At 39.4% G+C, this 19,459-nt stretch overlaps 1 protein-coding gene and 1 pseudogene across 1 annotated transcript; one reads left to right on the forward strand and one right to left on the reverse strand.

The window, feature by feature from the left end:
* The first annotated feature begins 903 nt into the window (after positions 1-903).
* Positions 904-6,440, forward strand: LOC131735024 (protein S100-B-like). Its single transcript, XM_059021513.1, has 3 exons — positions 904-1,051; positions 1,880-2,038; positions 5,899-6,440. The coding sequence occupies exons 2-3, from the start codon at positions 1,901-1,903 to the stop codon at positions 6,046-6,048; spliced, it is 288 nt and encodes a 95-aa protein (XP_058877496.1). The 5' UTR covers positions 904-1,051; positions 1,880-1,900; the 3' UTR covers positions 6,049-6,440.
* A 6,861-nt stretch (positions 6,441-13,301) lies between these two features.
* On the reverse strand, positions 13,302-14,400 carry LOC117426747 (insulin-like growth factor-binding protein complex acid labile subunit; annotated as a pseudogene).
* Positions 14,401-19,459: the final 5,059 nt, after the last annotated feature.

Raw genomic sequence — 19,459 nt, forward strand, 5'->3', positions numbered from 1 at the left:
ATATATATATATATATATATATATATATATATATATATATATATATATATATATATATGTCTTAAGATAGTACATTAGTTATCTTGTTATCTAGACAAAACCAGACTGAAATATGAAGATCCTGATATGTTTGTATTTGTGCATGCCCTCAATGTAGATGCTGCATGAATTGATTCCAATGCTACAGGTACTGCTGAGCAAGGGTGTACTATATCACATTGCAGAAGTAAAGCTTATGAACAGCACAGGAAATGAGCAGGGCACTGACGCGCATGATGCTGAAGTCAGTAGGCAGTGTAAAGCCTTCCAAGGCAGGGGTTCCCAAACTCTCTTAGCTCAAGGCCCCCCATGACTGAGAACCCCCACCCAAAGAATCCACAGAAATTGAGTTTTCCAAGAAGGTAGTAGAACCTGACTACAAGGGTTAGGTCATCTTTCTTTGTAATGCAAGCAAATCCTAACTGAATATACTCACTGTCTTATTTTCAAAATTTGGATTTTGATCACTTTAGTGAGAGAGGTTGTTCATTTGTACCAGTAGAATTACTATTGCTTTCAGTTTGTTTAGTATCATTTCTCGGACTCCCGGTTTGGGATCCCCTGTGTTAAGGCACCAAGTGACGTGTCCATTGAAATTCCGCTACGGATGGAAATGTGGCATAATATAATATATTAGCCACAGTGTCAAACTACCTCCAAAGCTATTGTATGCACCAGACTTCAATGCTGTAGACTAATAAAATGCACCATATTAACTTCACAAGTGGCATAGTCAGTATCCAGTCAGCTTAATACAGAGCTGCTCAGAAGAGGAAACTCTCTTTAAAGAAGTGCTGAATCTGTGCTGACATCCAGCAGAATGAAATCACTGCCACCGGGTCAGACTGAATGAAGAGCTCTCCTCATCTCCAGCTTCTCATTGGCCAGGCCAAGCTGCAGTGAGGCTGCAACACAGTCAGTAGGGGACCTCTCCACTCCCTCAGCTATAAAAAGGCAGTGCGCAGCTCTATGTGCTTCATTCCCTGCAGACTTCAAAGCCAGCTACAGCGAGGTAAGAGGAACCTGGCATAAACTTTTTGACGGTTTTCATTTGTTTTTGTTTTTTTGTAGTTTTAGAAGTGTTAAATACTGATTTGCCTGTCTTGTATTTTATTTAATGACTTAATTATTGTATTCATTTTTTAAACCGTGTTCCCTATTCACAATCGTTTTTTTCTTTAGAGTGGACACACTTCAGAATATAGATACATTTTACAACTTTGCAATTGCTTTACTGGGGAAATAACTACATGCTTAATCCATGTTGTTCATTCATGTATGAAGTTTACTATAGTATATTTGTACACTATTTTTGCAGTTATACTGTGTGTGACTGGGATTAACCGTGTATTTTTGTTTAGTTCCCAGTGACTCAGCATTCTCATGCTTTATACACCTTTAACAATTACACTTTTTACACTTTGCTATGCTTTTATCACTGTTTACTGCTGTAAACTGTTATACGGGTACCATCGTTTTATGACTTGGTTATCCTCACAATGAAGAAATAAAAATGCATTATGGTAATTACAGTGTCATTAATGTACATGTATTTTGAAGTGTAGCTGACTGTTTTATACATTAAAGAGCTTCAAATGACAAACACAGACTAGATCAGCCAGTCTATGTATGTTTTTGAGTTTGCTTTTGCATTGCTGGAGTGCCGCTTACTGACATAAAGGCACATTCTCAAAGCTATTTACTCCAATTCTTTACATTTTTAGATTTCAATTCTTGCTCAATATCTTCAAAATATCTTCAAGTTCATTAATTCAATGACAAATGCTTCACATAAAATTTAGCACTGTTGAGTGTTTAACAGTTGTGGATGTTCTTTCAGATTTGGGACCCTGCGTTGCAAATGTCTGACTTAGAGAACTCCATGGCAGCCATCATAGATGTGTTTCACAAGTATTCGGGAAAGGAGGGAGACAAGCACAAGCTGAAGAAGAGTGAACTGAAGGATCTGATCAATAACGAGTTAGCAAGCTTTCTAGGGGTGAGTAACTGCATGTTAGAAATGTTAAATACCACCAAGAGGATTCAAAGATTCAACATTCCTGTTTAGTATGCTAATGTATTATAGCCTGTTACTATTGTTCTTTCTATTTTACTATTACTCTATGAATTCAATCACTGTACTGATTATTATTATTATTATTATTATTATTATTATTATTATTATTATGAGGTTAGAGGGGTTAGGGGAGCAGTGGCAGAGAGAGGACAGGAGAGAGTGGGAGGAGGGGAGAGGCAGAGGTATGAGGTTAGAGTGGTTAGGGGAGCAGTGGCAGAGAGAGGACGGGAGAGAGTGGGAGGAGGGGAGAGGCAGAGGTATGAGGTTAGAGGGGTTAGGGGAGCAGTGGCAGAGAGAGGACGGGAGTTGGGACAGAGTAACAGGGATGTGAGAGACGGTCATAGCAAGACAGGTGAGACAGATAAGTACAGTAGTGGGAGCAGAAGCGGTGGGGAGGGGGGGGGGGGGTACAGACCTGTGTAGTAGTTGGTGTCTTCCAGAGCGCTGCTAGGTTCAGCTAGGCTAGCTGTCTATTATACTAACTAGATGGATAAAAGCTGTGTGTAAACCAATCAAATTACAAATCAACCTCTATTCAATTTAACCACACTCACCTGGTACTAATCACAACAGTAGAGCATCTAATTAAAACACCACCTTTGTAATGTTACTTAAATACTGCCAATGTTAAGAGTTGGAATGAGGCCTCTAGTAACCACTGGGAGAGATCTGAAAAAGGTCCTTGCTATACCTTTCCTCGCTCGGACTGCCACAGCTCAGACTGCCCTTGGACATATGGCCCTTAGACTGCCACAGCTCAGTCTGTCCTTGGACGTGTGGCCCTTAGACTGCCACAGCTCAGACTGTTCTTGGACGTGTGACCCTTAGACTGCCACAGCTCAGACTGTTCTTGGACATGTGGCCCTTAGACTGCCACAGCTCAGACTGCCCTTGGACATGTGGCCCTTAGACTGCCACAGCTCAGACTGTCCTTGGACGTGTGGCCCTTAGACTGCCACAGCTCAGACTGCCCTTGGACATGTGGCCCTTAGACTGCCACAGCTCAGACTGTCCTTGGACTTGTGGCCCTTAGACTGCCACAACTCAGACTGTCCTTGGACGTGTGGCCCTTAGACTGCCACAGCTCAGACTGTCCTTGGACGTGTGGCCCTTAGACTGCCACAGCTCAGACTGTCCTTGGACATGTGGCCCTTAGACTGCCACAGCTGAGACTGTCCTTGGACGTGTGGCCCTTAGACTGCCACAGCTCAGACTGTCCTTGCATGTGTGGCCCTTAGACGGCTGGCGCTTAGAATGGTTGGCGTTGTAAGACACTGTTTGCCAAGTTATACTATCCTGTAGGCCTAGAGCCGTATACTTAACACAAAATTCTAATCAACCTCGCAATTCAACAAAGCCCAGCACAGTTTACAAAATAATTGTTAAAGGCAGGGATAGTTACCCCAGCAACAACGATTTAACTATCAAATTAAATACGATCTACTTATCTGGTTATATGTTGAGTCGCTCAGAAGCAGCATTGGAGTACAGAAAAGGAGCAGAGACACACAGCATGTGTGGCCTCAGTTGCAACAAATTAATCAGGCAAACAAAACTCATTCCATGTCTTCAATACATACACGGTAAATGAAACTACCTTGCTCTATAAAAACAGACCGACCTGCTCACTATCAAGTTGTTTTCAGATCAGGGTGCCATTGTCCGCAGCATCCCATTCATTTTGTTACAGTATATTGGTTGCACAGTGATGTAGGGCCTATGGGAGACCCCACCTATGTACTAGAAACAGTACTTGAGGTAGACATCTTGTGAAAGTGAAAAATTGTTGCCAGAATGTAAACATTGAAAATAGAAATGTCGGAAACAAAATGTATAGATTTGTAATAACACATGGGAAATATTAAGCTATAATTTTAACTTTGTCTTCTCTGTATAAACGTTTTTTTTATTATTATTATTAATTGTATTTATTAGTTAAACTCTCTTATACATTACTTTTTTAAAATAGACATGCTTGTATTTATTTATTTATTTATTTATTTAATTTTTCAAAACTTTTGAAAGTAGCAGAATTTTTCTGGTAATTTCTAATGTACAAAATATTTTTTTTACATCCCGAAACTACATTAAGTCAGAGTATAAAATAAAAAAAAAACAACAGCAAACTAGTAAATGTGAGGTATCCACCACCTTATTTAAACACAAACTATTACAATTTTCAAAATAAATACAGATCTGTGTATTTTGTATTTTACTTTTTCCCTTTAAAATATAATTCTGTTAAGTCTGGCCTTTTGCAGATAGCCATGCAGAGGTTCAGGCAGGAAGCTCACTTTTAAGCTAGATTAAAATTGTAAACATCAAGCATATTAGGCTCCCTTATTATCAGAACATGCTAACGGCTCGGCTTTATATATTACCTCAATCCATTCGTCCTGCTGTACGTCAGAGTTCTCCTCCTCCTCCCCAGCCTTCACCCGTTTTTTCGCTTCCCTACAGTCAGCCTCTCCACTATCAGCAAACTAAACTTTGGGCAGGGGTACCTCGAAGGGCAAGACATAGACCAAAGATGTAATGGAAATATGTATAATGTTGTATTTGTTGTCTAAACTAAAGTCCTACATTGGGTCGGGTACCTGCGGCTCGGGTTCGGGTCAGAATGTGAACTTTTCTGTTTTGTACTATAAATTATTATACAGTACATTTCTCAAAAAGATGCAGGGGAATGAATCTGGTTTACAGCTTTTATTTGTGTCCATCAGTCCAACTATTTTTCAAACTCAACACAATGAATGAACCTTAGTATTCAGACTCTAGTAACAGAGTAATAAAAAAAAATAATGCAAGTCTTAATTTTATATTGTGATGATTTCTTGCTTCTGGTTGCTCTCTATGACTGTATTTTATAGTCTTCCACCCACTACCAGGTATTATTATTATTATTATTTATTTCTTAGCAGACGCCCTTATCCAGGGCGACTTACAATTGTTACAAGATATCACATTATACATTATTTCACATTATACAGATATCACATTATTTTTTCATACAATTACCCATTTATACAGTTGGGTTTTTTACTGGAGCAATCTAGGTAAAGTACCTTGCTCAAGGGTACAGCAGCAGTGTCCCCCACTGGGGATTGAACCACAACCCTCCGGTCAAGAGTCCAGAGCCCTAACCACTACTCCACACTGCTGTGTTATGTTATTTAAACACTGTATGTTTAAATAACATAACACCGACAACAGTAGTATAGTTACCCTCCGTGGGTTGTATTTATTTTTTGAAAAACAAAACCTAAACTAAACACTTATTTTCCTCCAAACTAAACAGGGGCAGGCTAATTCTGCTTACCCTGAAACAAACTATCCATTCAGTTTTGTTACCTCAGGTTTGGTCTCTTATCTTTGTTCTCCAATCCCCCATGGTTCTTCATCTGCTTGTTTTATCTATGTCTCACAGGTGTCCTTCATTACCCAAACAATTAAGCCATTAACCCATTTTGTAAGGCCTTTAGCAATATGGCTGCTGGTTCCACCAGTTCCTTCACCAAGATGGAGTGGGTTCAATAAATGCAGGGGGAAAAGTGCGGAATACCCTCCCCAAACGAAAGACTCACGCGCCACCTATGGTCTCAAAATGACATCCTATTCCTTTCGAGACATCTGTAATTTGTTTTGAGACAGCTCTGTTTATTTTAAGATATTTCTAAATTACTTCCTGTTCATTTGAAGGTATCTGCCCCCTACAGGTGTGATGCAGGTGTAGCACTTCACCTGGATACAGTATAATAAAGCTCCATTCTGTTTCCTTCCAGCAAATCAAAGACCAGGCGACGATGGACAGTTTAATGGAAAGCCTGGATACTGACCCTGACTCGGAATGTGACTTTCAGGAGTTCATGACCTTCATCGCCATGGTGACCATCGGCTGCCATGAGTTCTTTGAACACCACGAAGATGAGTAACAAACTCACCCACCATATATATATATATAAATCATTCTAGTTAAAATGCACTGCAGACTTGTAACCCTTTCACCTGCCTTAACCTGTATACAAGCCTATTGATGAAGCTTAATAGATGGTAATGCCTTTGGACCTGGTTTGAACCTTGGCTGGCTGGTGCTGTTATGTTTTAAATTGTTGTTTTTAATTTCTGTGGTGTTTACAGCAACTGTGGTACACCATAATATCTTAAAATCTTTCCAGTTTGCGGTCAATAAGCAAAAAAAATATGTAGGGATTGCACTGTACATTTTTCTACATCTCTAAGAAATGCAGCCATTCTAAAAAAGAAACATTTATATGAGAAGTCAGGCCATCACACATAGCTGACATGATAGGTGATATTAAGAATGCTTTGGAGTGGTGTTGGAAAGTTTAAAAATGCTATTTTCCCTTGCCTTATGTTTTAAGTCACGTGTAGAATTAGCAAGATTAATCTGACGGTTTATTTTCTAACGTTGCTGGCCACCTTTACCGATAAATAGAACCTTTTTTTAGTCTGTTTCTATATTTGCATTGCCTTCCTTCACCGTTAAGCCAGCTGTGTTCAATGGCATAAGACACTTCTTATCAAAATGTTGGTCTAATTAGACAAGAAGAAATTGCATCTGGTATTATATTAGTCTCACTGTTCTGTGTTTAACACACTAGTGGATTGTTGCTATGTTATGAATGTTTCAAGCACCTCTGTATATGCAGACACTTTATTTGCCCTTCATCTCATGGCTTTGGTTTGCAACGTATTGCATTTCCAGTGTTGATGTGTTGGCCAGGCAAGGTCATGTAAACAGATTAGGAGTGTGTGCTGATAACCTTGGTACCTTATGCCAAGCACTTGTTGAATGTTTTAAGACTGAAATGAATGACAATTGAGCTTGCAATGTATCCTTGTCACAAGGATAGTGTCACAACAGTGTTACTGACAATGCATAAATGCCTAATTTTATATTACTGGTACATTATAACTTTGTAGCAAATTTAATTCAAGCTAGAATTTGGCTGAAACGTATGTCCCTTTAATGTGATTAGGAATGGAAAGCATAGCTAGCAGATAAGCTTTGGAAGACTGTCTGCTTGTATTAAGATCATTAATAAAATGGTCAGTGCAAATACAGAACTGGTTTCTGGTGTGTCTATGTGTCTGTTTCCATGTATCATATCCAGTATTTAAGCACATACTACAAGACTGCTGTATGATTGTTTTCCCCTGTTCTATGACAATATCAAACAAAGAAGGGCATTCATCAAATATAACATTGTGTTTGCAAGCATCTCATAAGCCTTTAATAAAATCAGAGGAATTCAGGTTCAGGTCCTGGCTGTGGCCGATCTCAGCTGTGGATTATTATTATTATTATTATTATTATTATTATTATTATTATTATTATTATTATTATTAATTTCTTAGCAGACTCCTTACCCAGGGCAACTTACAGTTGTATACAAACAGTACATACCAAGAATTACAGTACAATTAAGAGCAAGATATGAAATACAATGACTTCAGTCCTAATAAGAGCAAATACAAAACACAGTACGATTTGAAATCAGGGCAGTTCAAGAGTAGATAACAATGTTGATAGTTACATCAGGGTTAGATACGAGTGCAGGTGAAATACAAAATACTACAGATTGGGTTAAGTGCAGGATTAAATACAGTAAAATAGGGAGCAGATGAGTGTAAGTTAAAGTGCATTAAAGGCAGAGTGCTATATTGTCCAGAAGGGAAGAGTTGAGTTTTAAAGGTGTTGTCTGAAGAGGTGTGTCTTGAGGAGGCACTGGAAGGTGGTCAGGGACTGGGCAGTCCTGACACCCGTAGGAAGGTCATTCCACCACTGCGGGGCAAGGGTGGAGAAGGAGCGGGCTCTGGAGGCAGGGGAGCGTAAAGGAGCCAGTCTTCTAGTGCAGGCGGAGTGGAGAGTTCGAGTGGGGGTGTAGGGAGAGATGAGGGTCAGGAGGTAACTGGGTGCAAGAGTCTTGAACTGGATGCGAGCGGTGATCGGGAGGCAGTGGAGTGAGCGGAGCAGTGGGAGTAGCGTGGGATTCTGGCCAGGAGGGAATTATTATTATTATTATTATTATTTATTTCTTAGCAGACGCCCTTATCCAGGGCGACTTACAATTGTTACAAGATATCACATTATACATTATTTCACATTATACAGATATCACATTATTTCTACATACAATTACCCATTTATACAGTTGGGTTTTTACTGGAGCAATCTAGGTAAAGTACCTTGCTCAAGGGTACAACAGCAGTGTCCCCCACTGGGGATTGAACCCACAATCCTCTGGTCAAGAGTCCAGAGCCCTAACCACTACTCCATTGCAGTAGTCTAAGCGGGAGAGTACCAGGACGAGGAGTTGCGTGGAGTAGTTGGTGAGGAAGAGTTGGATTCTTCGTATGAAATGCAGCGGTCAGAGAGGTAGAACCAGGCCAGAGCAGTGCTGGAGATACCCAGGTCAACAAGAGAGGATAGGAGAATAGAGTAATCAACAGTGTCAAAGGCAGCAGAGGTCAAGGAGAATTAGGACAGAGGAGAGAAAGGCAGTGACAGACAGGAGAGCAGATTCAGTGGAGTAGAGAGGAAGGGTAAGAGGGAAACAGGACGGTAGTTCTGGAGGGAGGTGGGGTCGAGTGTAGATTTTTTGAGGAGGGGGGGTGATAGAGGCTTGTTTGAGACAGAGGGAAAGAGGCCAGAGAGGAGAGGTGTTGAGATGAAGGTGAGTAGAGCAGGAGCCGCAGCTTGAAAGAGGTGAGTGGGGAAGGGGTCCAGGACGCACATGGTGGGTTTGTGACCCTGGAGGAGGGAGGAGAGGTCAGTCTGAGAGGGGAGAGAAGGAGGAGAAGGAGGGTGAGTTAGTAAGGAGACAGAGGGTGTTGGGTTGGGGGAGGAAGAGGTGTTAAAGAGTTTGCGGATATCAGAGATTTTAGAGGAGAAGAAATAGGCAAAGTCATCAGAAGAGATAGAGGATAGAGGAGGGAGGAGGGGAGGGGGGGAGGATTGAGGAGGAAGGAGAAGGTAGAGGATCATTTCCGGGGGTTGTTAGTGGAGGATTGGATAATAGATTGGAAATAGGAGTGCTTAGCAGAGGAGAGAGTAGAGGAGAAGGAGGAGAGAGGGAGCGGTAGAGGTCTAGGGAAGCAGGGAGTTTGGTTCTCTTCATTTCTTTTCAGCAGAGCGCAGTTCTGTTCTTGCTGCGCGGTGCACAGAGGAGAGCCAGGGTTGGGGAGGGGAGGGGCGGGCAGGTCAAAAGGTGAGGGGACAGAGGGAGTCGAGGTAGGAGGTGAGGGAGGAGAAGAGGGTGGAAGTAGCAGAGTCTATAGAGAGTTGGGAGAAGGAGTCGAGAGGACAGAGGGAGAGAGAGAGTGGAGGTTACAGCGGGAGGTGACAGTGAAAAAGATATGAAATAGTGATCAGAGAGGTCCAGAGGGGTGACAGAGAGGGTGGAGGGGCAGCAGGCCCTGGAGAAGATGAGATCCAGTTGACAGCCAGCTTTGTGGGTAAGAGGGATGGACGGAGAAATTGAAGGAGTGAAGGAGAGGAAGGAATCTGGCAGAGTGGGTGGGGTTGGAGAGTTGGATATTGAAATCACCCAACAGGACAGTTGGGGTAGACAGAGAGGGGAGGGAGGAGAGGAGATAGTCGAGTTCATTTGGAAAGTGAGCGAGAGGTCCAGGGGGACGGTACAGTACAATTAGCAGGAGATGACAGGGAGAGGTTAGTTGGACAGCGTGAAATTTAAAGGTGTTCAAAGAGTGTGAGGAGAAGTCAGAGGGGACAGAAAATAGTAATGAGGGAGAGAGGAGAAGACCAGTTCAACCTCCCCATCCAGTGAGACACAGAGTATAGGACAGGATGTAGAGAGAGGATAGGGAAGCAGGAGTTACAGTGTTATCAGGAGAGTGCCAGGTTTCAGTGAGAGCAAGGAAATCGAGAGAGAGGTGAGAGGCAAAGGCCAAGATTAAGTCAACTTTGGATAATAAAGGGAGAGTTGCATTGCTAGCAAGCGCTGCATTAATATAGTAAAGGTGTAGTAAAGCATAGTGAAAGCATGGTAAAGCACAGAGCGGTATGCATATTATTATATTTAATAACATGGTACACTATGGTAAATGAATAGTATAATCATGGGAAAAGCATAGGATAACTTTAACATTACCATGGAAATTTAATGGGGTAAACTTTTATAAGGGTAATTCATGCACTCCGCCACTGATCTTTCATTTTCTTGGCCATTGTAAATTGGGGAAAAAGGATAAAAAACATAGGCACTCTAAATAAAAGATTTTCCTTTGTGCTAGCCAAGTGGGTTTGATTACGCACTTTGTTCCTCTCATCCCCTCATATTGAAGTTTGAATTCAGGCTAGAAGTCACAGTAGGTTAATTAACAAGCTCTAATTATATAAACATGTCCAAATATGTTTACATATCAACTTTCACATGCTGTTTCAACATGCCCTTTTGTTTTTCTTTTTAAAATATTTGTTCACAATTTTCCTTTAATCAATAACCGCATAATTCTCTTGTTACAGCGCCGTCATGCTTCCAAGTTAGGAAGACATCTGAATTGTTCCATGCAATACCACATTAAACTAAAGCCAGTGGTCCCTGGAGAAGGTGCATTGGCAACATCATGGCATACTTTGAAGTTTTACAGCTGTTTACTGAATTTATAAGCTCTAATATCTTATTGTACAACATTGTTAAAGTGCATAGAGTTTGTGTTCATATCTACAATACTAACACTATGTCAGGGGGTCTCACTACACTGGTTAAGAAATGTTGTTGATGGCCACAAGATGGAGACTTCTTTTTCTCTTGAAATTGCCTGTGTAACTGTCCTAGACCACATGTCACCAATACATCAACATTCAACATTCAACAATTTCAGAAGTCAATTATCAAGTGGCTTGACTCAAGTCCTCTGCACTAATGTTTTCAATTATTCTGAGATGTTTGGTGTTCTGTTGCTCCAGTTTTGAGTTTTTATAATTTCTCTAAATCTGCCCCTACTTTGCTTTGATCTGCTTTTAGCTTGTCTGAGGCAAGATCAGGCTAGAGTTTCTTTACATTAGTAGTACAAGCACCATCTACTGTTACAGAGTGCACAGCAGTGTACTGACAGCAAAAAAAGGAAACTTTAACCAAAATAGTGATGAATTAAATGGTGCCGGCTCTTCATTTCATAACGACACTTTTGCAATAAGGGAATTTGAAGCTTTTTAATGTTTTAAATAAGTTTGAACTGTATGAATGGTTTTGGAGGAAACTGTCAACAAAGCAAATAGAGACAAGCAAGATTGCCTACTTATTCTCAAAGTGTTTTTTAAGTCTTACTGTTAAAATACTTATTTATGGTTTTGGTGTATGTACTGTATTTAGGCCCTGTAAGTAATTCGATAAAGATGGCGGATGTGTGGACAGGGTACTTCAGCGCTAAATCTCATTTTCCAAAACTTGAACCCAACACATAGGCATGGTTATATAATTAAAGGTTAGCATGTTCACACTTGTTTCTCTGTTTTGTATGAATTGTTTGGTAAAGAAGGTTGGTTGGTTTTTCAGAGTCTGTTTTATATAAAAAAAATACAGTTTGATATTCATGGGACTGTGTGGGTGTTGTTAAAGAAGCAAGAGAGCAGTTTCAGAAACATCAAACATGCTTTATAAACATTCTTCAAACACCTCACAAGTTGAAGCTTTGTCAATAGGGCTTAAGTTCACACTTTAGAAAATGTAGCATTAATAAGAAATACCGCTGGTGACAGAGCTAATGGCAACACTCTGATGCACCAGTTGTACTGGAGATGTTTGAGAGCCATACTGCACCCTTAGAGGCGCTATAAACTTCACAGCCACCACGATGTGATTACTGAAACCGAAAATGATTCAGAGAGTGAATGTAAACACAAGCAGAAAACATTAGTTAAGATATCTGTGATATTTCATACCCATACCAAATTAGTCAATAAAGAATTACAACACATTGGACTATATTCTCAAAGCCATTTACTCCAAATTATCATTAGCGGATATTTTTTTGAAGGATTTGTAACACAATTAATTATTTAAAATGAATAATAAAAAAATAATAATAAAAAAACAACATTATTATTATTTATTTATTTCTTAGCAGACGCCCTTATCCAGGGCGACTTACAATTGTTACAACATATCACATTATACATTATTTCACATATCACATTATTTTTACATACAATTACCCATTTATACAGTTGGGTTATTACTGGAGCAATCTAGGTAAAGTACCTTGCTCAAGGGTACAACAGCAGTGTCCCCCACTGGGGATTGAACCCACAACCCAGTCCAGAGCCCTAACTACTACTCCACACTGCTGCCCATAAGACTACTTAAGACTATATAACATAAGACTACTTGCAAGTCTCAAAATTAAATGTCAAATGTCAAAATTAATGCCATTGTTTTTTACTTCTGGTTGAGTAACTATATTGGATGCGATTTTCCTTTCTGAAAATAAAATGTGCTAATGACAATTTGGAGTACATTGAACACTATAGAACATTGTAGATTATACTACTGTTCTCCCATTGTTTTCTATGGAGGGCAGCCAACCATTCTGTTATTACTCAATAATGGAATGGTAAATATAGCACAGCTGAAATGACACTAATTAATGACACCTGTTTTGCTTGCTGATGAAACACTTCTAATGATGATTGATCCCTGCTCTTAAAAAATCCACTCAGTGAACTACAATGATTATTTCAGACAAAGGTAAAAATATAAATAACTTAGTAGTATAGTATAATAGTGTAATGTCATTGCTTGGGCGTGTTCCTTGTTAATAATTGAACTCCCTTGTTCAAAAATCGACTGCAACAGTCACAAAATGCTATTATCCCTTTATTTTTGAATAGCAATAGGGGTTGTGGACAAGAATGCAGATCCCCAGAGAGCTGGCTGTCTATCGTGTTTAAAGGCATGAAGATTAATTTCAGACAGGGATATAATCACCATTAAATACAAAGAAATTGTATCTGTCCATTTCTGTCTGTCTGCTCCTAGTCCTGGGAGCTGTAAGGCATGTCATTCTCCTCACTCCAGTGCTTGCCAGTGCTTTTCTTCCTGTTCCTCTCCGCCATGACAATGGCAGCCACTACAGTCACAATGACAGTGAAAGTGATGATCAGCACCGCCACGGTCTCTCCGAGCACAGCCTATTATCCACGTCATCCAGCTTGTAGCCATTCAGCTGAGGAGGCTCTGTGCACGTCATGTTGAAATAGTCATCCAGAATGAGCCGCTGGACACTCTGGAGCTTTCTGAAGACCCTCTGGAGGTCACAGTCACAATGCCAGGGATTACTGGGCAGCAGTGTGGAGTAGTGGTTAGAGCTCTGGACTCTTGACCGGAGGGTTGTGGGTTCAATCCCTAGTGGGGGACACTGCTGCTGTACCCTCGAGCAAGGTACTTTACCTAGATTGCTCCAGTAAAAACCCAACTGTATAAATGGGTAATTGTATATAAAAAATAATGTGATATCTTGTAAGTGGATAAGGGCGTCTGCTAAGAAATAAATAATAATAATAATAACAATTACTGGCCAGCACAATATGAGTCCCATAGGTCTGTATGCTGGGGAACGTCTTGAGTTTGATGTTCTCCAGATGGTTGTGGACCAGGTTGAGTAAAGACAAGCTGGTCAAGGAGGTGAAGACCCCGATATCAGTGCTGTTGATCTGATTGCTCTGCAGGTTTAGGACCTCCAGCTTCGGCAGCAAGGGCGGTCATGTTGTTGTCCTGTAGAGTCAGCCTCCGGAGCTGTGGAAAGCCCATTCTCGATAAAGCTGATCCTGTTGCCTCTGATATTGAGCATCTCCAGGTTCTCTAGGTGTAGGAGGCTGTTGCTAAGCAAGGCCTTCAGTTTGTTTTCTGACAACACTAGTTCCCTCAGAGAATTGAGACCAATGGAAAATCTATTACCAAGAGCAGCCAGCTTGTTTCAGCTCAAATCCAGCTTTTGAATGCACTGGAGGGAAGAGAAACGCTCAGTCTGCCATGTGGTTGATGTTGTTGTCATTCATTAGGAGTACCTTCAGCCTCCAGAGGGGCCAGAAGGCCCTGACTGGAATAGTTGTCAGGTTGTTTCGGGATAAATCAAGGTGTTCTGTGTCCGAGGGTGTGGCGTTTGGGATGAAGGTGAAGGAAGAACTTGAGCAGTTGATGAATTTGAACATGCTGCGGCAGTCACATCCTTTCAGGCACGGAGGCTGAGGCACAGAGGTGGGGCTTGCGACACAAAGTTGGAAGAGAAACCAAAAATAGAACTTCACCTTGTCTTCTGTGGGGCCTTTAAAGACAAGAAGACTGAGTGACAGTCATTTTCAAAAACATACCATACGACAACCATGTATTATTAATATATGATAAAGAATACATTATAGTGTAACTATATGATCCATATATATTTTTTATTTGTAAATACTGTACATTTTTAATATAAGGTAAATATATAAATATATTTTAAATGTCCCTTTTTTGTACTAATTTATTTCCAATATATTATTTCTTAAAAAATCACCTAGGAAAAAACATTATGCATTTGTTTTGGATTTATTAAATAAACAGTTTCATTAACTTTTTTCATAACATATGTAATGTCTAATATATATATATATATATATATATATATATATATATATATAATATATATATATATATATATATATATATATATAAAAAACACACACACAACTAGCTTTCGAGTTAAGGTTAAGGTAGCTTTTGACTAGTATACACTGCACTGATGAGTCCCAAAGAGGGTGAAACATGTATGCAGTTGCTGTGACTTTTAAAACGCTGTGAATGTTGAAGCCTTTTGGTGACTTCATAACTCTCTCTCACTCTCTCTCTCCTCTACAACAAGTATGAGAACAGATTAGTAAATACAGTAAAACAGGAGATGGGGCAACTGTACTATTTAATCCCATTCAGATATTTTATGACCTCTAAATAGATAACCGTCCTCTTTCACATACATACATACATACATACATACATACATACATATACACAGGTATAAGTCTTAAAAAAGAAACTAATTTTGAGGAAAAAAGAGGAAATGTCCCATTCTGCATTTATTCAATTATTCCAAACCTTGTTGGAGAGTAGTGTACAGAAGGAGAACAAACACTTAAGAAGCAGTTCAATAATACATATTGCTATTGCAAACATTCCTTACTCACGCTGGTTAAAAAAAAAACATTTCCCTGTGGTAACTGTCAAACATTAGTAAAACAAGGACAATACAGTCAAATGTCATTAAATATATTTGATTTGTACAGGACCAATGTTAAAATCAGAACATTTCTTAGTTACAGTGCATCCAAGCTTAGAACAAGCCTTACCTTTTAGTACAGCAGCAATCATCCACTGTGCTCTGTCGTCTTTCAACAGGATGTGTCGAGTGATGGAAAAAGAGGGCTGCTGGCGGCTGGGTTTGAGGAGGAGTGCTATTGTACGAAGGGTACCTCTTGAAATGTGAGAGAAAGAGAGAGAAATAATGAATGTGTTAATAATTCAGACAGCTGGAGGCTGGGAGAGGTGCAGTGCCACCTGGCCAGGCCTGTGAGCATTAAGGAGGTCAGGAAGATAAACCCATCCGCTGCTGCTGTCCCTCAGCGTGGTCACAACATCAGCTACTGATTACAGTGTCACGCTGCGACACCTTCATCACAGGCTCCCTGGAATGGATGTCAAAGTGTTCCTTCCTATTCGTTTTACAAAACTAGAACCAAACAACAGTATCTCTATAAAAATTTACAATGCAAATTTGGTGGTAATCCTTCCAAATTCTACAACAGACTTATTTGTATTTCCCTCACTATTTTATGGTGTTTTATGTGAGTGGTTCAGGTTCTGTTGCTCCAAAACCATTCCAATTAAGGCTCCAGCCACATTCTCACATGTTTTTGGCAGGGAGGAATTAACTCCATCCTGCCAACCATCACCAAACACCAATACATATACATAGGCAGAGCCTATATACTTAGTTGTGCCACACATAATAAAACCCTACTAGGTGATACAACTACTGGGAATATTAGCACAATGCAATGGCAGTCTAATGGTGCCCCTATTGCATATGAACTTCAACAAATGAAATATTTATGCCATGCAATATGAAGCAAAAACACATTTTCTACACGCATATTCTTATTTTACATGAAAAAAAGAACATCACTGTACTTGCTACAGATCAGATGCACTCTTTCACAAACTGTATTTATACATGCTATATGATAAAATAATTAAAAGGATAAAACACGCACATAAAACTCCTTATTGGGGTCTCCCTTTGGGTATAAAAATAAATAAACATAGAGTGTAAAAAATACAATGAATAGTGCAACTAAAACTGTATACAATAAAACCACCAGTGAATAAAACAATTAATACTTTGGTCATTTGTGACACATAACCTGAGAATTCTGATGGTGTGTTTTAAAGTTCTGTTTGATTTACCTACAGCGTGGCAAGACCAGCTGATCACAAGAAGATTCTCACAGGTATCTCACACACTGAGGAAGGCACTAGCTGAAACATCTCCCTACTGGACTTAGCTTGTGATTGTTTTACCTTAGATTTCTGCGGCTGCTTATTCAAGGTGCCTCCAGGGCCGCCAAGAGTCGTCATGGGCCCCGGGGAAGAATTGGTATGTCCCGCTGTATTTTAAGCAATATAACCGATCATTCTCCAATTGTGTTTCACACCAGCTGAAGAAAGTACTTTATTTATTTTACACAATACAATTTTTCTAACATACTGCTGCACCACATTGTTTTGAGCAAATTATAGATATTAATAATAGAATAATTCATACTGTGGTATATATTGTGCAACTTTAGGGTTCTTTTAAAGTCTTTAAAAAATATATAATTTGCTATGCCTTTTTTCAGCTTTTTGGTGTAGTAAAATATGAAATGCAAAAGTTCAAATCATTGTGTGCAAGGACGTGTTTGACAGCGCCTGGATACACAATCATTACACAACATTATCAAACTGTCCACATATCACCAAATTACTTCAACATTTTCAGTAATTTTACACACAAAAAAATCCACCATACCACCATATGTTTCATAACCATATGCTTATTTCAAGCTGTAAAAATTACTATACTATATTATTAGCCAATGAAGATAAGTATATACTGTGCAGCAACAGAAATATGCCATGAGTCTCTCCAGCATCCCCCTTCAAGGTTAGCACTCCACCCTGAGCATTCCAAGGCCCTTATATATAGAATAAATTTCCCATAAGGCAACTCTCATTTAAAGATACAGCTCTCATTTTTAAAAAAAATAAAAATAAATCCAGATGCAAAAATGCTTCATTAGCATCATCAAAAAATATTTTGGCCATATACACACGTAAGGTTAACCATACACATATATAAGACAACAACATAAAGAAAAGTGCACTTTTAAATATTAGCTATGACCTTTAACCTCTAAAGTCAGCAACCATTTTGTTCTGCTGAGGTGGCACTATCAGTCATCTTATATGCTGAGGTATCACTGGCAGCCATCTTTTAGACACTGCTGATCAGCTACTTCCAGCAACAAGGATTTTTGCACACAGGTATGAATAATACAAACTTTGGTTTTATAATTGTATTTTTCTTTGCTTATGTTGTTCTCCAAGAATGGGGATACACTGCACTGATTTGGGGAAAATGGGGGAAATGGTATGTCAGAATTCATTACTCATGCATATCACAAACCCACACACATTCATACATGAAGGGAAGTAGGAAAGGTTCTTGGAGTCAACAAAAATACCTTGTACAAAAATAAATTAAAAAGCCACCCTGTCACAAACGTATTTGTCAGAATTCCAGTAGATCATAGCCTCTGTCCATCTTTTAGATTTAGAAATTTAAATCAAGATTTTTAGTACAAATCCCACACTAGTGATGACATCGTCAATTCATTTGTATATTTGTCACACTTCACATTTTTCCATAAAGCTGGAGAACGGATTATGCAATTGTCATGAAACTTGCTTAACCTTTTAGGGTCCGCCCAATGTTAAATATCCTGCCGGTGACCTAGCCCTTTAACTCTTTTACTCAGGCACTGTGAGAGACAGCCCTGCTTATTTTGGAAAGAGGAGATTCAGACCTTTAAATGAGGTTCTACTTGTGTATTTCTGGTAGATGACCATATTAGGAAATCGCCTTGAATGCGAGTGTTTTGGAATGTTGCTGCTGCAGTAAACAAACATTTTCACATAAAATCTTTACAAAATAAGACAAATGGTGGACATCGAAGGACCAATTTTCTAAGAAATATATATATTATTTCTTATTTGTGAATCAGATGCACAAGACCAGAGCTGTTTAGGGTTATGTTGGTTGCCATTCAAGCCAGTGAACAGCCCCATCTTGAGCCACATGAATAGGGTGCCTGGGACTAATAATTTGAATTTTTTTTGTTTTGTTTTTACATTTTCAATTAATCCATTTTTTTTTTTGCGTTGCTTTTGCTCCCTTTTATATATATGGCCATAATTCCTTTATTTTTTATCCAATGTGTTCAACATTTTACCTGTAACTTTTACAGTTAAAGAGTTATGGGGTCCATATTAGGTTTGGGGTCCATATGGACCCCAGGCATAGTGTATTGGCAGGCCCAACTTCACGTGAATATCTCAGGCACCGTAATGCTAGCTTTGTTTGTTGCCTATTACTCGGTCGCTTCAACAGATAGCGTTTCGGTTTCAACGTCACTTCAAAGAGCAGGTTTTGCGCTTTCTATTGATGTCAGGCATGCACTTATGTGTACTTTCTACTACTGCCTCATTCAGTGCTCCAGTGCTCTGACAAGCAGCAAATCGGTAGGTGTGTTCAAGTTAGTATTATTTATTATTTATTTCTTAGCAGACACCCTTATCCAGGGCGACTTACAATTGTCAAGTGCCTGTAACTCAAAAACAGAAAGAGCTAGAAGACTTTCCAATGATATCTCACTTGCCTGGATGACATGTTCCTGGGAACAAACTACAGCGTCCAGAATACAGTGGTGCCTTCACTTGCTAGGACTGCTGTGCGCATTGGGAGTCTTATCCATTTTGCATAGCATAAACAACACAGTATACCAAATGATGGCTACAAGTAAAGGAAAAGCAAAATAAAAGTGTTCATATACACATTTTCATTCATTCATTTACTCCAGTTGTTAGTTATATGTTGTTTTATTGCTGGAGTCCGTTCTGAGTGGGCTGCAGTTCTGAGAGGAATGATATTTCCTAGACTTGTTTGCTGTGTTGAGTAGATAGCAATTCCTAAGTATGATTTTATTATTTAAAGCAATAATAC

Source organism: Acipenser ruthenus, unplaced genomic scaffold (assembly GCF_902713425.1).
Source record: "Acipenser ruthenus unplaced genomic scaffold, fAciRut3.2 maternal haplotype, whole genome shotgun sequence".
Taxonomy (NCBI): Eukaryota; Metazoa; Chordata; class Actinopteri; order Acipenseriformes; family Acipenseridae; genus Acipenser; species Acipenser ruthenus.